We start from the raw sequence: 20,213 nt of genomic DNA on the forward strand, positions 1-20,213 counted from the left end.
TGTGGGCATCCAGTCACAAATGGTGCAACTGATTGTACGATGTAGCCAGGGCCCCAGGCCTCTCCTTTTGAAGACTGAGGCCCTGGATGAAGAGACATGCAGTACCAAACAGGGGTAAAGTTCTCATTGGGTGTGCCATTTGGGGTGATATGGTCTTTGCTCTCTTCTGGCCTTCCATCGTGCACTGGCATTTACACATTTTTGTCTTGTCAGAATTACAGAGGCTGCTCATCTCAATACAAATGTTTAAAGTACACAATTTTTCATTTTGGGTTGTTATCCTGTCCCTTACCTGTATGTATTTCTTATCTAACTCTAACCCCAGAATTGCTATACAATACAGATTTTCAGGATTTTTTTTGTGTATTAGGATTGAATCTTGCCATCCTCAGTCACACATTCTAGGGGGTGGGAGAGATGTTTCGGAGTGGAATGTCCACATACGAATTATAATGCACGTTTCAGATCTCAGAAGTGAAACATCTTCATTACTAACAGAGAGAGCACTCAATGGTTTTGTAAAGCCTTTAAATACACAGTGTATACAGTATATACAAAATAAAATAAGAATACATTCACCTTGCTAATGTGGTAAACAATTTAGCTAATGCTACAAACATAATATTCTACCCCTGCTTGTGTGTGTATAGGTACAAGCTCAGCAGCAATCGCATCATTCGCAGCATTTCATATTATTACTAATTTTGCAGTGCATCCGTCTTGCTGTTTGAAGTTTCAGACATGATTTGACCTTATGTAAGAGCTTGGCTGTTGCCCTACTAAGAGTCTCATCCTACTCGAGTAGTGGTCGAATCGATATGACCCTAACTCATTTTTTACAAAACTGTCACCTTTTAGTAATTCCCCTTTTAGTAAATGGGTTCTGTTCTCTACAGGTGACAGTGTCAGACTGCAGATCCAGGTTAGTCCTGGACTCCATTGTTAGGTGTCTAGAATCAACTTCCAATACACTAGGTTTTTGGTCCTCTCTTCAGGAGAACTTAGTGCTAACATTTTCCTTAATCGTTTCAGAACCAAGATGGCTTTGTGTCTTTAGTGTTAAAAGAGGAAGTTCTTTATGATGAATTGTTTAGATTTAGCACCATGTTCTTTCCATCATGCAGGGCTGCTTTTATCATGTCATGTATAGCTATGCAAGGGAGGGAGAATTACCAAAGATATGCACTTGATACTTTTACCATGTGTTGTTATCTTTAAACAAAAACAAACAAAAAAACTCACAAAATGATTGTTCTTTCTGGACAATGAAACAGTAAAACCTTTGTTGAATATATGCTGCCATGGCTAGGGGCTTGTGGCAGAAGCACATACGGACCCCCACTAAAGTATTGTTCATGTCAGGCCCTCAGAGAAGAACATTGTTGCAGGAAAAGATTCTGGAGCACAAATTTGAGGTGCAAACACTGCTACACTTTTGTGCATTTGGGATTCACAGATGGATTCCTATTGCTTAAGTCATAGATTTCCAGCCTGTTGCACCTCAGCTTTTCATGAGGCAGGCCCTGGAAGCAGTGCTGAGAGGTGTTTGTCACTGTTACACTCCTTGCACAGCACAGGGCACTGTTTGTCATTGCTGTCAGCTGAGACTTAAGTCTTTTCTTACAGCAACTAATGTTTTCGCCAGGTTACTGAGAAGACAAAAGTCTTTTCTAACTTGGCTACATACCATAATACTGTTATGCTGGCAAAGCTGGGGAGATTGCATGTTTTTGCATGTGCACAGACAAAGTTAAGAGAGAGCAGTATGTAATCCTGTGTTCTTTGTAATGTGATCCAACAGTAATCCACTGGATGTGGACTATGGACCATGTTGGTGAGAGGCCAGGTATGAATGCTTAAAAAGCCATAATCAATCAAGCTGATTATTGTGTGTCTTAGAGCACAGCCTACCTTTGGGGGCAGGAGGACTGCAGCAGTAAGGTAAAAGTGTTAGTAAAAGATCTATTAATGTTTTTGGATGAAACCTGCAAATACATAATAATGATAGTTTTGTGAAAAAGGGGATAAGGATAAGAATGACTAATAATAAATTCTACAAAGTGTTGGATACCATTATTCCTGCTAAATGACAAGTTATTTAAAGGGAACGTATACCCCTCAACCCTTTGCTCCGTTTTACAGTGTGCTTGGTATTACATGTAACATTTTGGCATGAAAAATATGTAATAACAGAGAAAATCAAGATGAAGGCATTCTTTTTTAAATTCAAATTCAAATATGAGTATGTATTCCCTTCAAATGTTATTAAAGTATTTTTTTATGTTATAACAGCATTCATGTTTAAGACACAGCTAATGTGACTCTGTAACTAAACATCCTCTTTTATATTTAATTGGATGTTTATCATGATTTTTAAGAGAAGAATCCAACAATCCAACTTATTCCAGTAGAGAGTATTTAGCATTCTGTCCACAGAGACTTTTTCAAGGTGTTTTTATAGATGACGATAACACAGCTCGGTTATAAATGTGTTTAGTCTCTAGTAGAATTCATCTCCTGCATCAGAAGGTACTGTGGGTCAGTTTACTGCCCTGTATTTTCTTTCACTTGGTTTGTAATTTTTTATTTATTTTTTTAATTGTGATGAGCTTTTTTTTTAACATACACTTTATATAAAACCAGTCTTTGTCTGACATGACCTCTGTGGTGTATCTTAACAATGCATCATTTATTTACCCTCCCACATTTTATATCAATGGGTTCTACAATGTGCCACATGCAAAGTATTATTATATATTTTTGTGTTTTTTGTATGCTGTCACTATTTTTGGTAATTCTTTTATAATGGGCACTATTTACCTGGCTCGTGCTCTTCACACAGCAAAGTATATAGCTGTCTTAAATTTGGCCGTGTCTGATTTGTGTGGAAGCACTGCTTTAATTCCGAGGTATGTAGACATGTTTTTGTTTAATAAGCAGTATATATCTTATGGAGAGTGTCTGTCAAGCATGTTTTTTATGTTTTTCTTCATGTCCATGCAGTCTTTTACTCTGCTTGCTTTGGCCTTTGATAGAGTCATTGCTATATGTTTTCCTCTGAGGTATCATGCTATTGTCACCAAAACTACAATGATGATGATCATTGGGGTTATGTGGGTTATCTCTGTGGGTATTATTGCTCTTCTTGTATCTCTGATAACCAGACTCACCTTCTGTGGGTCTACAACAGTTGACAGCTATTTCTGTGATCATGGTCCTGTTTTTAGACTCGCATGTAATGATAATTTTCCTAATCGTGTAATGGCCTATGTTTATTCGGCTGTTGCAATTTTTATTCCATTGTTATTAATAGCATTTTCTTATGGTTGTATTGGTTTTGCATTATTTAAGATCTCACATGGTGGTGAACGAATGAAAGCTATGAAAACATGCACTTCCCACCTTATATTAGTGGCTATGTTTTTTCTACCAATTTTAAGTGTTTATTTCCTTGCGTCTACAACATATTTACATCCAAATACTAGAATAATTAACTCTATTTTAACACAAACTGTTCCACCTATGTTAAATCCCATCATATATACTCTGAAAACAGAGGAGGTATTGCAGTCTATTAAAGTACTGTACAAACGGATCAAGGTGAGCACTATGGAACAGCCTGTAAAACGCATCCTTAGAAATTAAATTGATAAATAAGCAGTTCAGTTTGCCCTGTTATCATTAAGCAAAAATCAGGCATACTTAAATAACTGCATATTCACCTCTTACATAATGAAAATAATTATTTGTTTTAGTGGATGAACCGCAAAAACTTGGATGTTCATCAGGTTCCGTTTTTGTAGCCTATATATTTAATAATAGAAAGAAAAACAGTTTGTATAGACAACCCAGTTGCCAAAACAAAACGTCTGTCAATTAATCATTAAAATCAATATTTAAATATTAAACAGTCTATAATCTTATTATGATGGCTCTTTCTGATTGTTTCTTTAGGGACAAGGCTACCTTTTTTGTAATGTTTTTTTTTTTACAGGAATTAGGAAATTGATAATGGTGGATTATTTGATTTTTATTTCATTAATTAAGTACAAAAAAATGAAAAATAGTGCTTTGTTTAAATTAGATTGTTAAAAATTAGATACATTATGTAAATGTGAATTATATTTATTTTATTCCTTTGAAACATTTATCAAAACATTTAATTGAAAAAAAAAACATTCAACACAAATAAAATATATTTACAAACATACAATGTACAATTAAAATACCTCTAACAAATCTGCTCTAATTGCTACTATTTTCAGTACTGACCCATCTGTTAAATACATCCAAACATTGTAGCTGAAGCAACCTAATGGAAAGGATCAGTCAGATGGATGGATGGATGGATGGATAGATGGATAGACAGACAGACAGACAGATAGACAGAAAGGCAGCTAGATTGAAAGATAGATAGATTTTGCATAGATGCTCTACTAACAGGAGGCATGGGGGACTCTCACTCATTGCATCAACATTTTAAATAGTGTCAACCCTTAGTTCACTAGTCACAACAGCATGCACAACAACTGCAGCGAACATGGTGACCATGCAGCACCACATTACTCCACGTGCTGTGTTAGTTTGAGGACCTTTGCACCATATATTAGAAAATATGACTAGGCTCCATTTTTTATCCTTTTAGTGGCTCAAAGACAAAATTGGACAAGCAATGAAAGAGTGGATATTCTACATGAGAGGCTGAGAGAGTTGGCTTTTCTATTCATATGCTCGCTGCCTGAACATGTCAGAGAGGTTCATGCTCTCCTAACAGAACAAAGGCCCACAGGCCCACAAAACACAGCACGCTGTTTCATCAATGAGCTACGGCAACAGAAGGAACCTCCGGCCGAGTTTGCAGATGAGATTCTTAGTTTGACCATCTTAGCATATCTAAAAGTGGATCTCTAACTGCAGGACCAACTGGCAACCGGCACATTCATTTAGGCTTTGCAACCATCTGAATCTCAACAAAGCATTTTTCTTTAAACTGCCACCTTGCACTGTCCCTGACCCCAAGGCAAATTTGCAGGGGAGGGGAGGGAAGCCGAGCACTTTCTGTGGCCAGACTGGCTGGAATGACCTGCAGAGTACCGCCACATGGCCCGGAGTGACACTATCACTGTTGGCCTGCTGTGCACCACTGTGTGTGCCGGGGGGACACTTGCCTCATCAGTGCCATTGTGTGTCAGAGCCGCCCTGTGTCCTGGAGGGCATGCTACAGTCATTGTCTGATTTTGCGTGCTTGTGTTAATGTGTTAATAAACACTGGTTGGTGATTCACATCTGCTGTCTGTGTGCTTGTTCCTGGGTGCCGGCTCTGCTGTTCAGTCATATGAGTCAGCCATTCCCCAGGCTGCCATGTTGAACTTATGCTGAAACAGAAATGTCTACCCCGCTCAATGATTAAGTACCACAAAGGACCACATATGCTAACATAGCGTCGTGTTTATGGATCTTTATAGAGTCTATTCGTGTGGGTGTAGGGAAGCCACAACAAGTCAACTTGGATGTAGTTAACTTGTGAGTTTACTGGGAAATTCTGTGCAATACAGGTAAGCAGGACAGCCAGCACTTACCAACAATTAGCAACAGTACTCTTACAACTCTCACTTGTTACTGGGACTTCACAGCTGCTGTTGTAGGTGCTCTTCCTCGGGCACAGAACGTGATTCTCTTTAGTAGGAGGGGGCCCGAGTTCTTTCCATTGGTGGAAAACAGACAGAACTGGGTGAGACATCTGCTCCTGTATCAACTGTTCATTGGTAAGAGGACACAGCCAGTTTGTGAATGGAGTTTTTAGTGGAGTTTCTGTCTGACCCACTGCTTAGCTCTCAATTATCATCACTTCTGCATTCTCTGTGCCAAGGTTAATGTTCCTTATTGCCAAAGGGACAACATTGTCAACATCCTTTTCAAACCTTTACCACAAATTCTGGAGCCTTAGACAGTGCTTACAGCCACCACAGGGTAAAACAGTCAACTCTTTTCCTACTTGGTAGCAGTTACAATCATTTCAGCTTGCACCATATCACCTTGTCATTGCATCCGCATTAGAGTGCTGATTGCCTGCCCTGTGCTCAATGTCAAAATCATACTGGCTTAGATCCTCTAGCCAATGCCCCAGCTGTCCCTCAGGATGTTTAAATCGAAACAACCAAGTGAGGCTGTTGTGGTCTGTCCGCAACGCAAAGCATTGGCCAAGAAGTTAGTGACACTTGCTCCTTCTAGGACATCAAGACACTCCTCTATCTTAGAAAGAGGGAATGCATCCTTTGTTGTGACTCTGTTTAGTCGCCGGTAGTCGACACACCACCTCACACCGCCATCCTTCTAACGAACCAAGACAACCGGGGAGGCCCGTTCTGAAGATGAGGGTACAACAATGCCTGTCTCCAGCATAGCTTGAAGATGTTTCTCCAAATCCCAAGGGGTTCAGAACTGGTCTAGCCATGCCAGTGTTGATTTTATAAGTAACAACCGACAGGCAACCTAAATCAGTGTTACTTTCTGCAAAGAGGGTCTGATATTTCAGCAGGAGCATAATCAGTCTCTGTTGTTGAAGCTCATGTAGAGTTTCACTGGAAGTAGTAAACAATGCATGAAGATGTTCAGGCAGGTCTGTTGCAAATTTTATTCTTCTTACTTCTGGCTGTTGTGGGTCTATGCTGCAAACTTGTTCCTCTACTTCAACAGCTCTAGAAATAATTTAATCTGGATACATTTCTACCAGCAGACCGAGGCAAGCTCCTTTGGGTAGGGCAGCTTTATTCCTTGAAAGGTTGTACAGCCTAATTGGAACTCACTTTTCCATGGTTGTTGCAATACTGACTGAAGCAATGGCTTCAGAGATGCTGAGGGGTTCTAGAACTGCACAGATACCTGGTCTGGAATCATCAACGTCTCCCCATACCACACACTCACAGGCGTGTTATGTCTTTTTCTAGGAGCACTCGGGCTACATGGTAATCTGGCTCATCTCTTCAACCTATCTTGACAGGTAACAATTCTTGTTCAAGGAAAACTTTCCCACTGGCATGAATTGTTACATTAGCAGCTTTCAAGAGATCAAGACCAAGAAGGACCTGGTCACAGATAGGAGCCACATAGACTTCCCATGTCAAACACTTAGTTTCCAACTGGAAAGTGACCTTCAAACCTCCCATAGGAGTCATTTCTTTTCCTGATTCAGCATTCCTGAGGCATGTGTTCTCTGATGCTGTTCACTCACTTGGCTGAAATTGCTGGTAAAGTCTTTCTGAGATGACAGTTGCTTCGGCACCCATATCAACCACAGCTTGCACTGGAATGTTGTTGACTGTTAGGGTGATCAGTAGACTTGGGCCCCTAGAAATTGTGCAACCAACTCGTGAGGCTAGAGTTCCTTGACTTGTCAGTTTATCTATGGAGGTCGATGAACTAAGCTCTTAGCACCCCGACTGTGCTGGGCTGTTGGACTTGGGGGTCTCCTGCACTTCCGTTGAAAATGTCCTTCACCCCCATATCTATAACATAATGAAACTACGTCCCGACTAGAGCTTGGTGAGCGAGTTCTTGGCTGGTTACCCTTCAGCAGATTTGGGTGCCCTTTCCTGCTCTCTAGGTTGTCTGAGCGGCAATCTAGCTGACTTGAAGCTGTAGGTTGATCAAGCTTGACTTGAATTTGCTCCAGTTTGTCCATCAAAACCTGAAATTGGCTTACAGTTACATAGTTTTCTTTGATCTTTTCAAATGAATCAGCCAAACAGGGGCCTGACTCCATAGTAGCACGATAGTTATGCTCATGTGCTTTTGCAACTCGTTGAGCTTTCAAGAGGGAATGTGAATCTCGATTCATTACTTCATATGCCACTTTTTGTTTTTTTTAGGCCCTTTCAGGAATGCATCAATTTCAAGTTGGTCTTGAAGTTGTAAATCCACACCACTCCTCTGCAAACTCAGCCGAGGACTCCTTGAGTTGATGCACCTCTCCCAATTTTCTCCTAGCTATGGTTGGAGGGTCTCTTTAACCGAAACGTTGAGTGAGCTTTTCCTTTAATAGTGTGTAATCACTAATTATCTAATATCCTTCTTTCCAGACTGATCACGCAAAGGGAATGGAGTCACAGGCCTGGTCTGCAGTTTGACTACCCCTTGTTCAAGGAATCACTCATTTATTGCAGAAATAGACATGGGGTTCTCTAAATCAGTCAAGGGCAAAAAACATTTTTAGAAAGAGTCTAAAGGAGGCCAAAGGGAAATAGTGGGATAGAGGCCAGTTAGTATGGCATTGCAATAGTCGAGGCATGAGATGACCACTGCTTGTACCAAGAGTTGGGTGGCCTGTTGCGTTCAAAATTATTTAATTTTTCTGATGTTATAAGAAATTTTGTCAGGGAGAGAAAGAGAGGCTCGATGCTTATGGTGTTGGATAGATGGTTTTGCTGGTATAACCAGAAGTTCAGTCTTGGAACGGTTTAGCTGGAGGTGATGCTCCTTCATCCATGTGGATATGTCTGAGAGACATTGTGATATTCCTGGAGAGATCAAAAAGGCTTCAGGTGAGAATGACAGATAGAAGCAATGCTAGGAAAAGCCATGTGAGCGGATAACCTGACCTAGAGAGGTGGTGTATATAGAAAAGAGAAGGGGTACCAAGCATTGGGGAAATCTAGTGAATAATGAGTGGGCTAAGGACAGCTGTCCTAGCCATGACACCTTGAATGAATGCCCAGTGAGGTATGATTTAGACCATAACAGCACATTGTCTGAGAGTGTCCCATGTTTGAGACAAAGGTGGCCGAGAGGTCACTCAGGACTGTCCCGCAGCTCTGGCAGTTTTTATTGCTTCTGTCACAGAGCCGTCTCCGTAGAGCAGAGGCGTGCAGACATAGACATCAGGTACCTAAAGCACCACCAACTCTGCCCTTTATCAACCAAAGTTTTAAAACTTCGTTTTAAAAATATATATATATTATTATTATTATTATTATTATTATTATTATTAAGATTTTACTGAGGCCGGTTTGAAATGATCTTTTGAAAACCTAAGCGATTAAAAACGAGTGAAAACAGAATGCCCTGAAATCAGCTTGCACACACCCGACCTCTCTCTTCCTCTGTCACATGACCCCGCGCGGTCACGCGAAAGGCACACTAGATGTGCTGTAGCAGCAGTTCAGTTCAGCGAGTCTTCAGCACAGCACGCACGGCAACAGATAGGCTTCTTCTCCCCCGTGTCCCACTGTTAAGTTGGTAGCTTCACCAAAAGAAATCAGACACAGGAGCTGTAATCAACTTGATTCTTTACTTGTCTTCAGCAGTAACACTCTTCTACATACCTAGTAAATTGAAACTCCTCAACTCAGTATGTACCATAGTAACACCTAATGGACAGATGCAGGAATTGCATCTTAATACTGAATTATACAGAACACAACATTTCCCCCTCTGAAACAAAGAATTCTGTAGTCAACCAATGTCAGAGCTCGCAGGACAGATTTTTGGCATATGTACATTACATTTCTTATATCCATTCTATTTTATAACATAAAACCAATTGAACTAATAGAAATAACAGTAGAAGCATTGCAAACGTCACACAAGCAATTAAAAGAATTAGAATGAGAACATATACACACTGTCACTCAAGTACTAGTCAAGTTGAGACTTATTACTTAATGTAGCCCTGTAGCCAAGTGGGTTCCTTAGGAACACGTGAAGGCTTGGGAGACATTGGAGGAACTGGAGCAGGTGCAACTACAGTATTCTCCTTGGTTGTAGCAGGCACACAACATAGAGCTAAGTGAGGTGCATTCCATTTCCGACCATCCTCCAGCATGTATGTGTTTTCTGCAACGTTCCTCAGGATACGTTTTGGCTTACTGAATTTTGGATGTGCCTTTGCCACATTGAATGGCCTTTTCACTCGCACTATCCCCAACACAAAAAGCAGAGACTCATGCTCCCCAGTTCACATCCGTGTAGGACTTTATTCGTTGCTGATGACGCCCGACAGTCATGCACAGATCTGTCAGAGATGCAGGGGGCAGGTTAGAGAACACAGACAGCTTGGTACGCAATTTCTGTCCAGTAAGTAATTCGTAAGGGGACTTGCCTGTAGCAGCATGCGGAGTAGCCCGGCAAGTCATCAGAAACTGATGGCAGGGTTCCATGGTGAGGAATTCAAAATTGCCATCTGCACACTCTGCTTCAAAACTCGATTAAAACGCTCAATTGCGCCATTTGCTGCGGGATAGTACAGAGACACTTTGTGGTGCACAATTCCACATTCAGCCAAGAACTCAGCAAATTCTCCTGAAGTAAACTGTGCCCCATTATTCGTCACAATGGACTCTGGGTTCCCGTGTCGGCTGAAGGTTGTGACAAGGAAAGAAGTGACATCCTTCGTAGTAACAGTTGCAGAGAAGGGAACTTCTGGCCATTTGCTATAGTAATCAATTAAAGTGATGGCATACCTGCAATCCCATGCACTTGTTTCAAAGGGCCCAACAATGTCCATAGCCAGTTTTTGCCATGGCTTCTCAGGAAAGGACACTGGGTGTAGGGGAGCAGGGCGTGGGAGAGCAGTTTTGTCATGAGAATGACAGAGCTCGCATGACTTAATTATGGACTGAACCAATGTATCCATCTTAGGCCACCAGTAGTATTTACGAAGACGTTGCTTGGTTCTTACAACCCCCTGGTGTGTTTCATGCGCCAAGTTAACAAGAGTATGATGAAGCTCGACTGGTGCAACCAAGCGTGTGCCATGGAATACTAAGGAATCTTTCAGTGAAAGCTCATGTCGTAGGTGAAAGTATGGAGTTAGCTCTGGACACACATCTTTGGGTTTAGTCGGACAGCCTATAGCCATCTGCTTGCGCAGTGCAGACAGTTCAGTGCACAACTTAGAAGCAGACTCAAACTCAGCCACTGACAATGCAGTAAGTGCAGCAGAGACCAGTGCAACCAATTCTGGTTCAACATCTGTACCATGGTCAAAAGTTCGAGATGCAAACGCAACAGCGCGTTCACTGCCATCTGGATGTACTTGCGCCAGCACAGCACCTAGACCATAATTGGACGCATCGGTGGACACCACAGTGGGTAGAGCTGGGTTAAAAAGTGCCAAGGCAGCCCAGATAGCAACAGGATCCGGGCCGATTCTGGTTTATATTTGGCACTGTCGGTTCACTTTTGGCATTAGTTAGTGGCATGTTGGCCGAGCTTTTGCCGAAAGCTAGATTTCAGAAAAGAGAGATATTTCGGCTGACTTCTGGCATGTACGTGGTTAACCAAAAGAGGGCGGGAAAAACAGAAAGGAGGGACCTGTTACGAGAAGAGGGAGGTTCGCTGTGGCCTGGGAAATCTTGTGAGATCTGAAAAGACCTGCAGTCATTCTTCTGTTTGTTCACAAGTAAGGTAGGTTAGGTTACTCACCCATATCATTGTTTATACAGCTTACTTGTTCAGAATACACTGCCAGTTGCCAGTCTAGCTTGATAATTTAATAAATACGCTTGTTCAAGTAAAAAATGCGCTATATCTAGCCAGCATTGGTTAGTTGGCATTAGCTAGAATTAATTAGTTAACTTCAGCTAGCTAGCATTAGCGTGTTAGATAGTTAGCGCGGTAGCTAGCTAGCGTTAGCGTTAGGTAGTTAGCGCGTTAGCTAGTGTTAGCGTAAGCTAGTTGGCGCGTTAGCTTGCATTAGTTAGTTAGCACGTTAGCTAGCGTTAGCTAGTTTGTCCCATCTTATCCAGTAAGAACCAGTGTAGTTGCCAGTTTTCATGTGAACAAAACCAAACAAAAGGTAAGTTGCTAAAGATGGAAGAAACCTATTAAACAATTACAATCAGGTGTGCTCCAGCTTTCTTAAAATGAAAACCTGTAGTTCACCAGACCATTGTGGATAAGATTGGGCAAATGTGGTATAGTTGCCTTGAAGGCATTACATATTTTGAATCAATAATTAATTATCCACTGTTTTACATTTTGCTAACTTCTCATGCTTGTAAATAGTTTAACTAAATATTTTAAGACATCAATGGTGGGCATATTGTTACATGCACTTTTAAGAGAGAGAGAGGCACAGAATGTACATGTTTTGATGCAATTCATTTTTTTTGTCTTTTTTTGCAGTGCATAATGGAACACAGGTGGGCATACAGTGAGCGCAGTAACATGCGCAAGAGAGCTGTTAAAAGGGTCAATGACATGATAACAGCCTTGGACAGGGACATATCTGCTAGCTTGTGGGTTGACCAAACCCAGGAGGAAAGTGTAGTAGCAAGCTGTAGTTATGCCACTAGTGAGTTTGCTGACATTTATGGAAGTGAAGAGGAGGTTGGTTGTGAAATAGAAAGTGAAACTAGTGACTGTGAAGATTCACCACCTAGTGATTTGAGAAGCTCTTTGTCAGACTGGGCAGTTGAGTTTGGTGTTTCATTGGTTGCGCTTTCGGCACTTCTGTCTATACTTAGCGTTCACCATCCTTTTCTCCCAAAAGACAGCAGATCATTGCTTAAAACAAAAACGCAGTATATTGTGGAAAATATAGCAGGTGGCTCCTTCTACTATTTTGGTATATTAAGTACTCTTGGCAAAATATTTCATGAAATTGCTTCTAAAGTTCCCGACAGACATACATTTAAATTGCAGCTAAATTTTGATGGTCTGCCGTTGTTTAAAAGTTCATCTGTTCAGTACTGGCCAGTACTGGGAAAGTTGCAGGAATATGCTACACAAGGACCAGTATTAATTGCTGTGTTCTGTGGTGAATCAAAGCCAACTTCATTGTCTGAGTACCTTAATTCTCTTGTAAAAGAGTTAAAAACCTTAATAATAATGGGTTCATCTTGGTGGAAAGGTTTTTTTTGTCAAGGTAGCTTCAGTTATATGTGACGCTCCAGCTAGAGCCTTCATTAAAGGTGTCAAATCTCACACTGGTTATGCGGGATGTGACAAGTGTGTTCAGGCAGGTGTTTACTTGAATCACTGCATGACCTTTCCTGAGACTCATGCTGCTTGTAGGACTGATGAGTCTTTTAGGGTCAGTGCTGATGAAGACCACCATTTACAGCAATAACCTTTGTTGGAAATAGACATTGGCATGGTTAGTTGTTTTCCTCATGATTATATGCATTTAGTATGTCTTGGCGTGGTGCGAAAGTGTTTGGATCTCTGCATGGGTAGAGGCCCACACGGTGTCGTATGTCCACACGTGAGAGTGGTGCAGTTTCTGAAAGGTTAATGGCTTTGATAAGTTTTGTCCCAGTTGAATTTGCGAGAAAACCAAGGAGACTTTCAGAAAGATTAAGATGGAAAGCAACAGAACTGAGACAGTTTCTTCTGTATACTGGTCCAGTTGTTCTTCGAGGTGTGTTGGCAGATGAAGTGTATAGCAATGTTATGTTGTTATCAGTTGCTATTAGCATTTTGGCAAATCCCACATTTTGTTTTATGTTAAATGACTTTGCAAACACATTGCTTGTCTCATTCGTCGAGCACTATAGTCAGTTATATGGTCCAGAGTTTGTAGTGTACAATGTACATGGATTAATTCACCTCAGTGATGATGTTAAGCATCACGGACACTTGGACCTTATTTCTGGATTCCCATTTGAAAATTATCTACAGAAATTAAAGAAAATGGTTAGAAAACCACACAGCCCTTTAACTCAAATAATTCGCAGGGTTTCTGAAATGGAAAGCATAAATCCAAAAAACACTACTGAAACACAAGACTACAAGACTAAATTGGAGCACAGAGATGGGCCATTGCCACAGTTGTTTACAGGAAGAGTGCGTCAGTTTAGATAATTAGTTACTGGTGGTGTTGTTATCAGGACGTCAGAAGGAGATAACTGCATTAAGTTTAACAACGAAGTTATTTTAGTACAGAACATAGTCCTTTATCAAGACAAAGTGTACATAGTTTATAAGGAATACAGCAGAAAAGGGACGTTTTTTGATTACCCCATTGATTCTTGTGAATTGGGGGGTTTTGTTGTCTCACATTTGTCTTCAGATCTCAGATATGCAAGGCTTGAGGAAGTTCAGGGTAGGTTTGCTGTTTTCCCCCTTCTGCATTTGCAGTAATAGGACAGGAATATGTTTTTCCCATTTGCATGTTAGCAGAAGAGGTATGTACCACATAGTGAGCTTTGTGGATACAGAAGAAGTAGAAGTTGTGGCCTCCATATAAGAGTGAAGGTGTCCAGAGGGCAACCAAAATGCAGGAGCAGCCTGGTGACAACTGGACCACATACAACATAGAAGTGTTATATACAGCAAGTATGTAAAATTACCCTAATGCTTTGATAGAAAAGTGATCACTGTTGGTCTAAAGGATGCATTCAACATTTTAAATGTTTTTTCTGCCCTTAACAGATAATTACAATGAAGCACGAAGAAAGCTTCCACTTGCAGAGCAACAAACTGATCTCCAGTCAGAAGCTGAGAATGAGTCACTGAAGCCACATAAAAGGAAAATAAAGTAAGGATTCAATATGGTTTATCACACTAGATGCAAGGAGATAGGAGATATTAACTATTTGATGCGCAAGATGGGTCAAAAGTGACCCGGTTGAGTTTTAATTTTCTATATTTTTGCAATAAATTAATTTAATCATTTAGTATTCAATGTTTTTAATCATTCAGTTAACTTGTTTTTAATCATAGTGCACAGTATTTAATTTTTTCCTTATTAACTTTTTTAATAAAAGCCCATTTTGTATTACTACCCCTCTAATGTGCAACTTGGGTCAAAAATGACCTGCATTCTCTAAAGTGCTGCCACTAGGAGCGGGAGGAGGTCGCAGGTTCGAACCCTAGCTCATGCAGCTTTTGTATAGTACAAGTTTTATATAGTTTCAAACATTCGGTAGAAACCAAAAAACATAAAACCTTTGTAGATTTTGTAAATAACAGTAAATTACCAAGATTTTTACTGACACACAGATTGTGTAAATAATAATAATAATAATAATAATAATAATAATAATAATAATAATAGTAGTAATAATAATAATAATAATAATAATAATAATAATAATAATAATAATAACAACAATAATAATAATAATAATAATAATAATAATAAATAAAAAATAAAATGCATTACAATATGGATTTTTTAAAATATGTATTTACTTAAATTTTTGACAAGGGTTCTTGATATTTGTGTAAAGACTGTAGTTCATCCAATTAAATGAATAAAGGCTCCAGAATGCCATGTATTCTTCCAAACTGATCATTAGTTAGTATTTATTTCTTGGTACAATGATGTGGTTTTGAGAATTTGACGCACAGCAATACCAAATTAACTTTGAGATAAATGAGCTCTTAACAAAGACCACATACACCAACACTGCCTCAAGCCAAACTGACTAAAACCGGTTCAGACCAGAAGAAGTTCTACCAATCAGGTAAATGTCCTTTTTAACATAAATAAACACAAATGTACTTTACCTAAGTACAGTACTTATAACTAACAGTTATTTTTAGTTATAGTTAGCTAACTGAAGTAGACTCAGCTAACTAATACAGAGTAGTCAACAGCTAGCTAATAATAATTACTTTGCTATAATAAAGATGCTTCAAGTCTGTGTGTGTTTCTGTGTGTTTCTGTGTGTGTCTGTGTGTGTCTGTGTGTAAGAGATAGAGAGAGACAAAATAATACAAGTTAGACCCGTGTGTACATTACAGGGGTAGTGATACAAAAAGGGTTTTTATTCAAAGTAGGAAAGATAAAAATAAAAACTGTACTATGATTAAAAACAAGTTATTTGTATAAATAACATTGGAATACATTGCTATACCATAGAAACACTCAGTCACACATGAAGTTCCATAGTAAATGAATGCGGATCATTTTTGACCCATGTTGTGCATTAGAGGGGGTGTGCATATGTTGCGCATCAAAGGGTTAAGCTTTGCATTAAAATCTATATAAATTAGTTTTTTAAAACAGACTTTCAACAGACATTCAAGCTAAAGCTGGAACATGGGCCAATAACTAGGCAGCTAGAATGCACCTCAAATTAAAGTAAGGCTACAAAATTATGTGTTACCATTAAGAAGAATTAATAAATATACATGCACTTCTATAACTATTAGAGTAGAAAACTTATTTATGCAGCTTATTGGGTTAGGGTAGTGTTTCGGCACTAAATAGGCTGCTATATTTCACCATTTGCTAGTTAACTACCCTCAGTCTTAGTAGAGTTGTAATATCTGTGCATTTATTAGTCTATAGTCATTGCAACCTCACAATACACTAAGTGACTTTTATTTTTTATTTTTTTCATACATCAGGGTCTTAGTAATTGTATCCTACCTGTAGTTGCACAATTGCAGTGAGATAACGGAGCATATCTGTTGATGAACAGTTTTTCCTTCCTATAACACTTCTGCATATCAAGTCAATACCATGTCAATGTTACTATATTGACACTATATAAGCATAATTACACAATAATTTAGTGTAATAATAATTTTGTCACATTTAACAGAGAGATTTGTATTTTATTTCAAAAATAGTTTACTTTTTGAGGAGGTTCCATGTTGTCAGTGACCAAAAATCTTTACATGTTTGTCTCCAAAGACCAAACAAACGCCTGCTTCAAGATGGATATAACACTGATGAAGAGACCTTGGTTCCCAAAAAGAATGTCTTACCTCAAGCCCCCAGAATAAAGCAACCATTTAAAAAAATCCCTGCATCACACCCTTTTGAGTTACATCCACATCCTGGCCCTCAGAAACAAAGCAACTCTACCTCATCTCTGTTGCACCAAATGTCTTCAGATCAACCATTGCACTGTGCAACATCAACTTCAGCCTCATCATTCCTGTCAGCACCCTCACAGTTGGGCCTAGAAAATTCATCTGAAAGGCATAGGGAAGTTAGTCTTGGTGCATCTCTGCGCAAGGCTATTGACATATCAGGCCACCCAGGAATCCCTGGTCAAACACGTGAACAGTTTTGGCAAGAAGACCCTTATGAAGAACAATCGCACATCCAGAGTCATCAAATAAACTTGTGGCCACCAATACAGCCCCAGCACCAGGCAGCTCAATCAGTATGGCAGCAGGAAGCCACTCCAGGATCATCCAAGGAAACACCTCAACTTCAGAAGCTGAGAAGTGCCTCAGTTTGTGAGCAAAAATTTGCAAGTAAGATTTTTTTTGTTTTGTATACTTGTTTCTATCCAACTGGTTTTCAGCTTATGTTGAGTGTACGTTATATATATGAAATTCCCTAATGTTTCTCTTACTTTTACATTTGCTGTTCATTTTGTTTCAGCACTACTGCATGACCTGTTGACAAAGCAGGAAGTAATAATTGAGCAACAAAGGAACTTGATAAGGATGGTCCAAGATCTGAAGACTACCAGCACCAGGGAAAACGCAGTTGATTGTGACTTGGATCAAAGGCACTGTCCTGTTGAAGACCTTTCTTCACTTATGGCTCTAGAAAATGATCTCCGATCCTCTCCAGACAAGAGAAAAAAACTGGTAAGCATGAATTTGTTTTAGTTGGTGTTCATATTTGAAATAACGTTATTTGCTAGATTAAACTCACAGGGCCCAATGTCAGACGCTCATTGGTGTCATTTAAAACATTGGTGCACACCACCGCCTGACTAAGAGCGGGGAATACAAAACAAATTGCTGTTCCCATAAATTACCTGCACACACAACTTCACAGCATAAAACTGCAGGTCAGTTTCATCTTTCATCCGACGTGGAGAAGCACATGTCCAGTTCAGCGCTAGGGGTGGGCGAAATGGCTCTTAAATAATATCACGATATTTCAGGGTATTTTTGTGATAACGGTATACTTGGCGATATAGGAAAACAGAAAAATAATTAATTAATTTCAGAAATATAGTATAAAAGTATAACAGCATAATTATAATGTGGCAAAATAAATAATATAGCATAAAATAATATAATGCAGCAAATAATATTGCAGAATATTTAGTGCATGCATATAAACTGTAAACTAAAACAATTATACAATAAATACACTTAAAGCTTCACAGTAAATAATAGACTACTTTTAAGACAGAACAGCCCTATTATCACGATATGGATTTTTAATATCATGATATTTCTGTGTTACAATATATTGTATACGATATAATTGTAATGGGTTGGGGAGCAGTAGCTCTCCAGCCCAGAAGGTTGTAGGAACCAAGTGCAGAGCAGCAGATCTCAAAGCAGGTAAACCCAAGAAAAAGGGGAAAATAATAATAATAATAATAATAATAATAATAATATAATTATATATATATATATATATATATATATATATATATATATATATATATATATATATATATATATTAATAGGATATATAATAATATTATAGATATAATTATTATTATTAAACCCCGCTCCACGCGGGGATTGAACCCAGGCTGTCGCGGTCGCAGCCCAATGCTCTAACCGCTGAACCAGCGAGTGAATTGGGACGCGGCCGCTTTAATCGCCCTTTAGAGCCTCCGCCGAAAGGGGCGGAGCAACGAAAACGGGCGAAGAGGGAAAACAGGCGGAAAACAAAATTCAGGCCGAGCGTGAGTGAGAGAAAGGGGAGAATTGTAAACAAGACTCGCCGTGGAAGCTACGGCTACCTCTTATGGTGCGAGGTAAAAACAAAAGAGCTTCCAAACTAAACAAAGAAGTGAATTGGGGTGCTTTTGGATCAAACGCTGCTCCACCAGAGAGAAGAGGAACAGCGAGGGGAGAGAAGAGGTGAGCACACCGCGTGCCTCGCAGTGGCTACCACACACACAAACACAGACACACAGACCCGAGAGAAAGGGGGGTTAGCCGCGGAGCATACTCGAGATATAAAGGGACAGAGGAAGCTACTTATGCGGGAGGAGTATGCCAGCGGTGCTGGATCATACTCTCTCCAAAGGGAGAGACGTACCGTGGGGCCAGTTTAGGTGGGGTACCCCGCACCGGGAGGTCCTTGGCCGAGAGCCAGACCCGTTGACCAACCCTATATGAGGGGGCGGGCCGCCGCCTCCTGTCTGCATGGCGTTTCTGGGTCGCCCTGGCAGACAAGAGGGCAGCCCGCGCCTTCCTCCAGGCTCTGTGGCAACGTCCGACCGTCTGGTCGGCCGAAGACACCCCCGTAGTGGTCTCCTGTCCGGGGAAAGCAGGCGGAGCATACCCAAACTGGCACTCAACAGGCGACATTCCCAGCAATGAGTGCCAGAGGGTGTTGTGGGCATACTCCGCCCACTTCAATTGGTCGGACCAGGTAGACGGGGCAGAGGAAGCCAGACAGCGGAGGGTCCTTTCCAGATCCTGGTTGACCCTCTGTGTCTGACCGTTGGACTGGGGGTGGAACCCCGAGGACAGGCTGACCTCAGCCCCCAGTAAGCGGCAAAAGGCCCCCCAGAACCGGCTGGTGAACTGCGCCCCACGGTCTGACACGATGTCAGTGGGGGGTCCGTGGATGCGGACCACCTGGTCCAGCAGCACCTCTGCAGTCCCCTGCGCGGTTGGTAGCTTGGGCAGAGCCACAAAGCGACCAGCCTTGGAAAACCTGTCAACGATGACTAGTATCACGGTGTTGCCCCGAGACGGGGGCAACCCCGTGATAAAGTCCAAGGACAGGTGTGACCAGGGATGCGAGGGGACTGCTAGAGGGTGCAGCAGACCCGTGGGCCTGGTTCTGGGGTCCTTACCCTGCGCGCAGACTACACAGGCGGCCACGTGGGCACGCACGTCTTTTTCCATGCGGGGCCACCAAAACTGGCGCCGCAGGAACTCGAGCGTGCGTGTGACCCCTGGATGTGCGACCTGAGGTGAGGAGTGTCCCCAGGTGAGCACCCTTTTCCTGAGGGAGTGGGGTACATACTCCTGGCCTGGTGGGCCGTTCCCCGGACCGGGATCTGTCTCTTGGGCCCGTCTGACGGCGTCCAAGAGTCCCCACCGAAGGGGCGCCAGGATCCTGGCCGGAGGTAAAATGGTGGAGGGCTCGCTTAGGAGAGGGAGGGGTTCCCACTGGCGAGAGAGGGCGTCCGGTTTGATGTTCTTGGACCCAGGGCGGTATGACAAGACGAAATCAAACCGGGTGAAAAACAACCCCCATCTGGCCTGGCGTGGATTTAGGCGCCTGGCCTGTTGGATGTAGGCCAGGTTTTTGTGGTCAGTCCAGACCAGAAAGGGGTGTTCGGCCCCCTCAAGCCAGTGCCTCCACTCTTCT

General features: G+C 41.2%; 1 protein-coding gene across 1 annotated transcript; it reads left to right on the plus strand.

Annotated features, from left to right (window-relative positions):
* Nucleotides 1-2,560: 2,560 nt before the first annotated feature.
* Nucleotides 2,561-5,267, plus strand: LOC103047318 (olfactory receptor 3-like). Its single transcript, XM_007235433.4, has one exon. It carries the CDS (start codon nt 2,656-2,658, stop codon nt 3,643-3,645), a length of 990 nt encoding a protein of 329 aa, XP_007235495.2. The 5' UTR covers nt 2,561-2,655; the 3' UTR covers nt 3,646-5,267.
* The last annotated feature ends 14,946 nt before the right edge of the window (nt 5,268-20,213 follow it).

This window comes from Astyanax mexicanus, chromosome 20 (assembly GCF_023375975.1).
Source record: "Astyanax mexicanus isolate ESR-SI-001 chromosome 20, AstMex3_surface, whole genome shotgun sequence".
In the NCBI taxonomy this organism is placed as follows: domain Eukaryota; kingdom Metazoa; phylum Chordata; class Actinopteri; order Characiformes; family Acestrorhamphidae; genus Astyanax; species Astyanax mexicanus.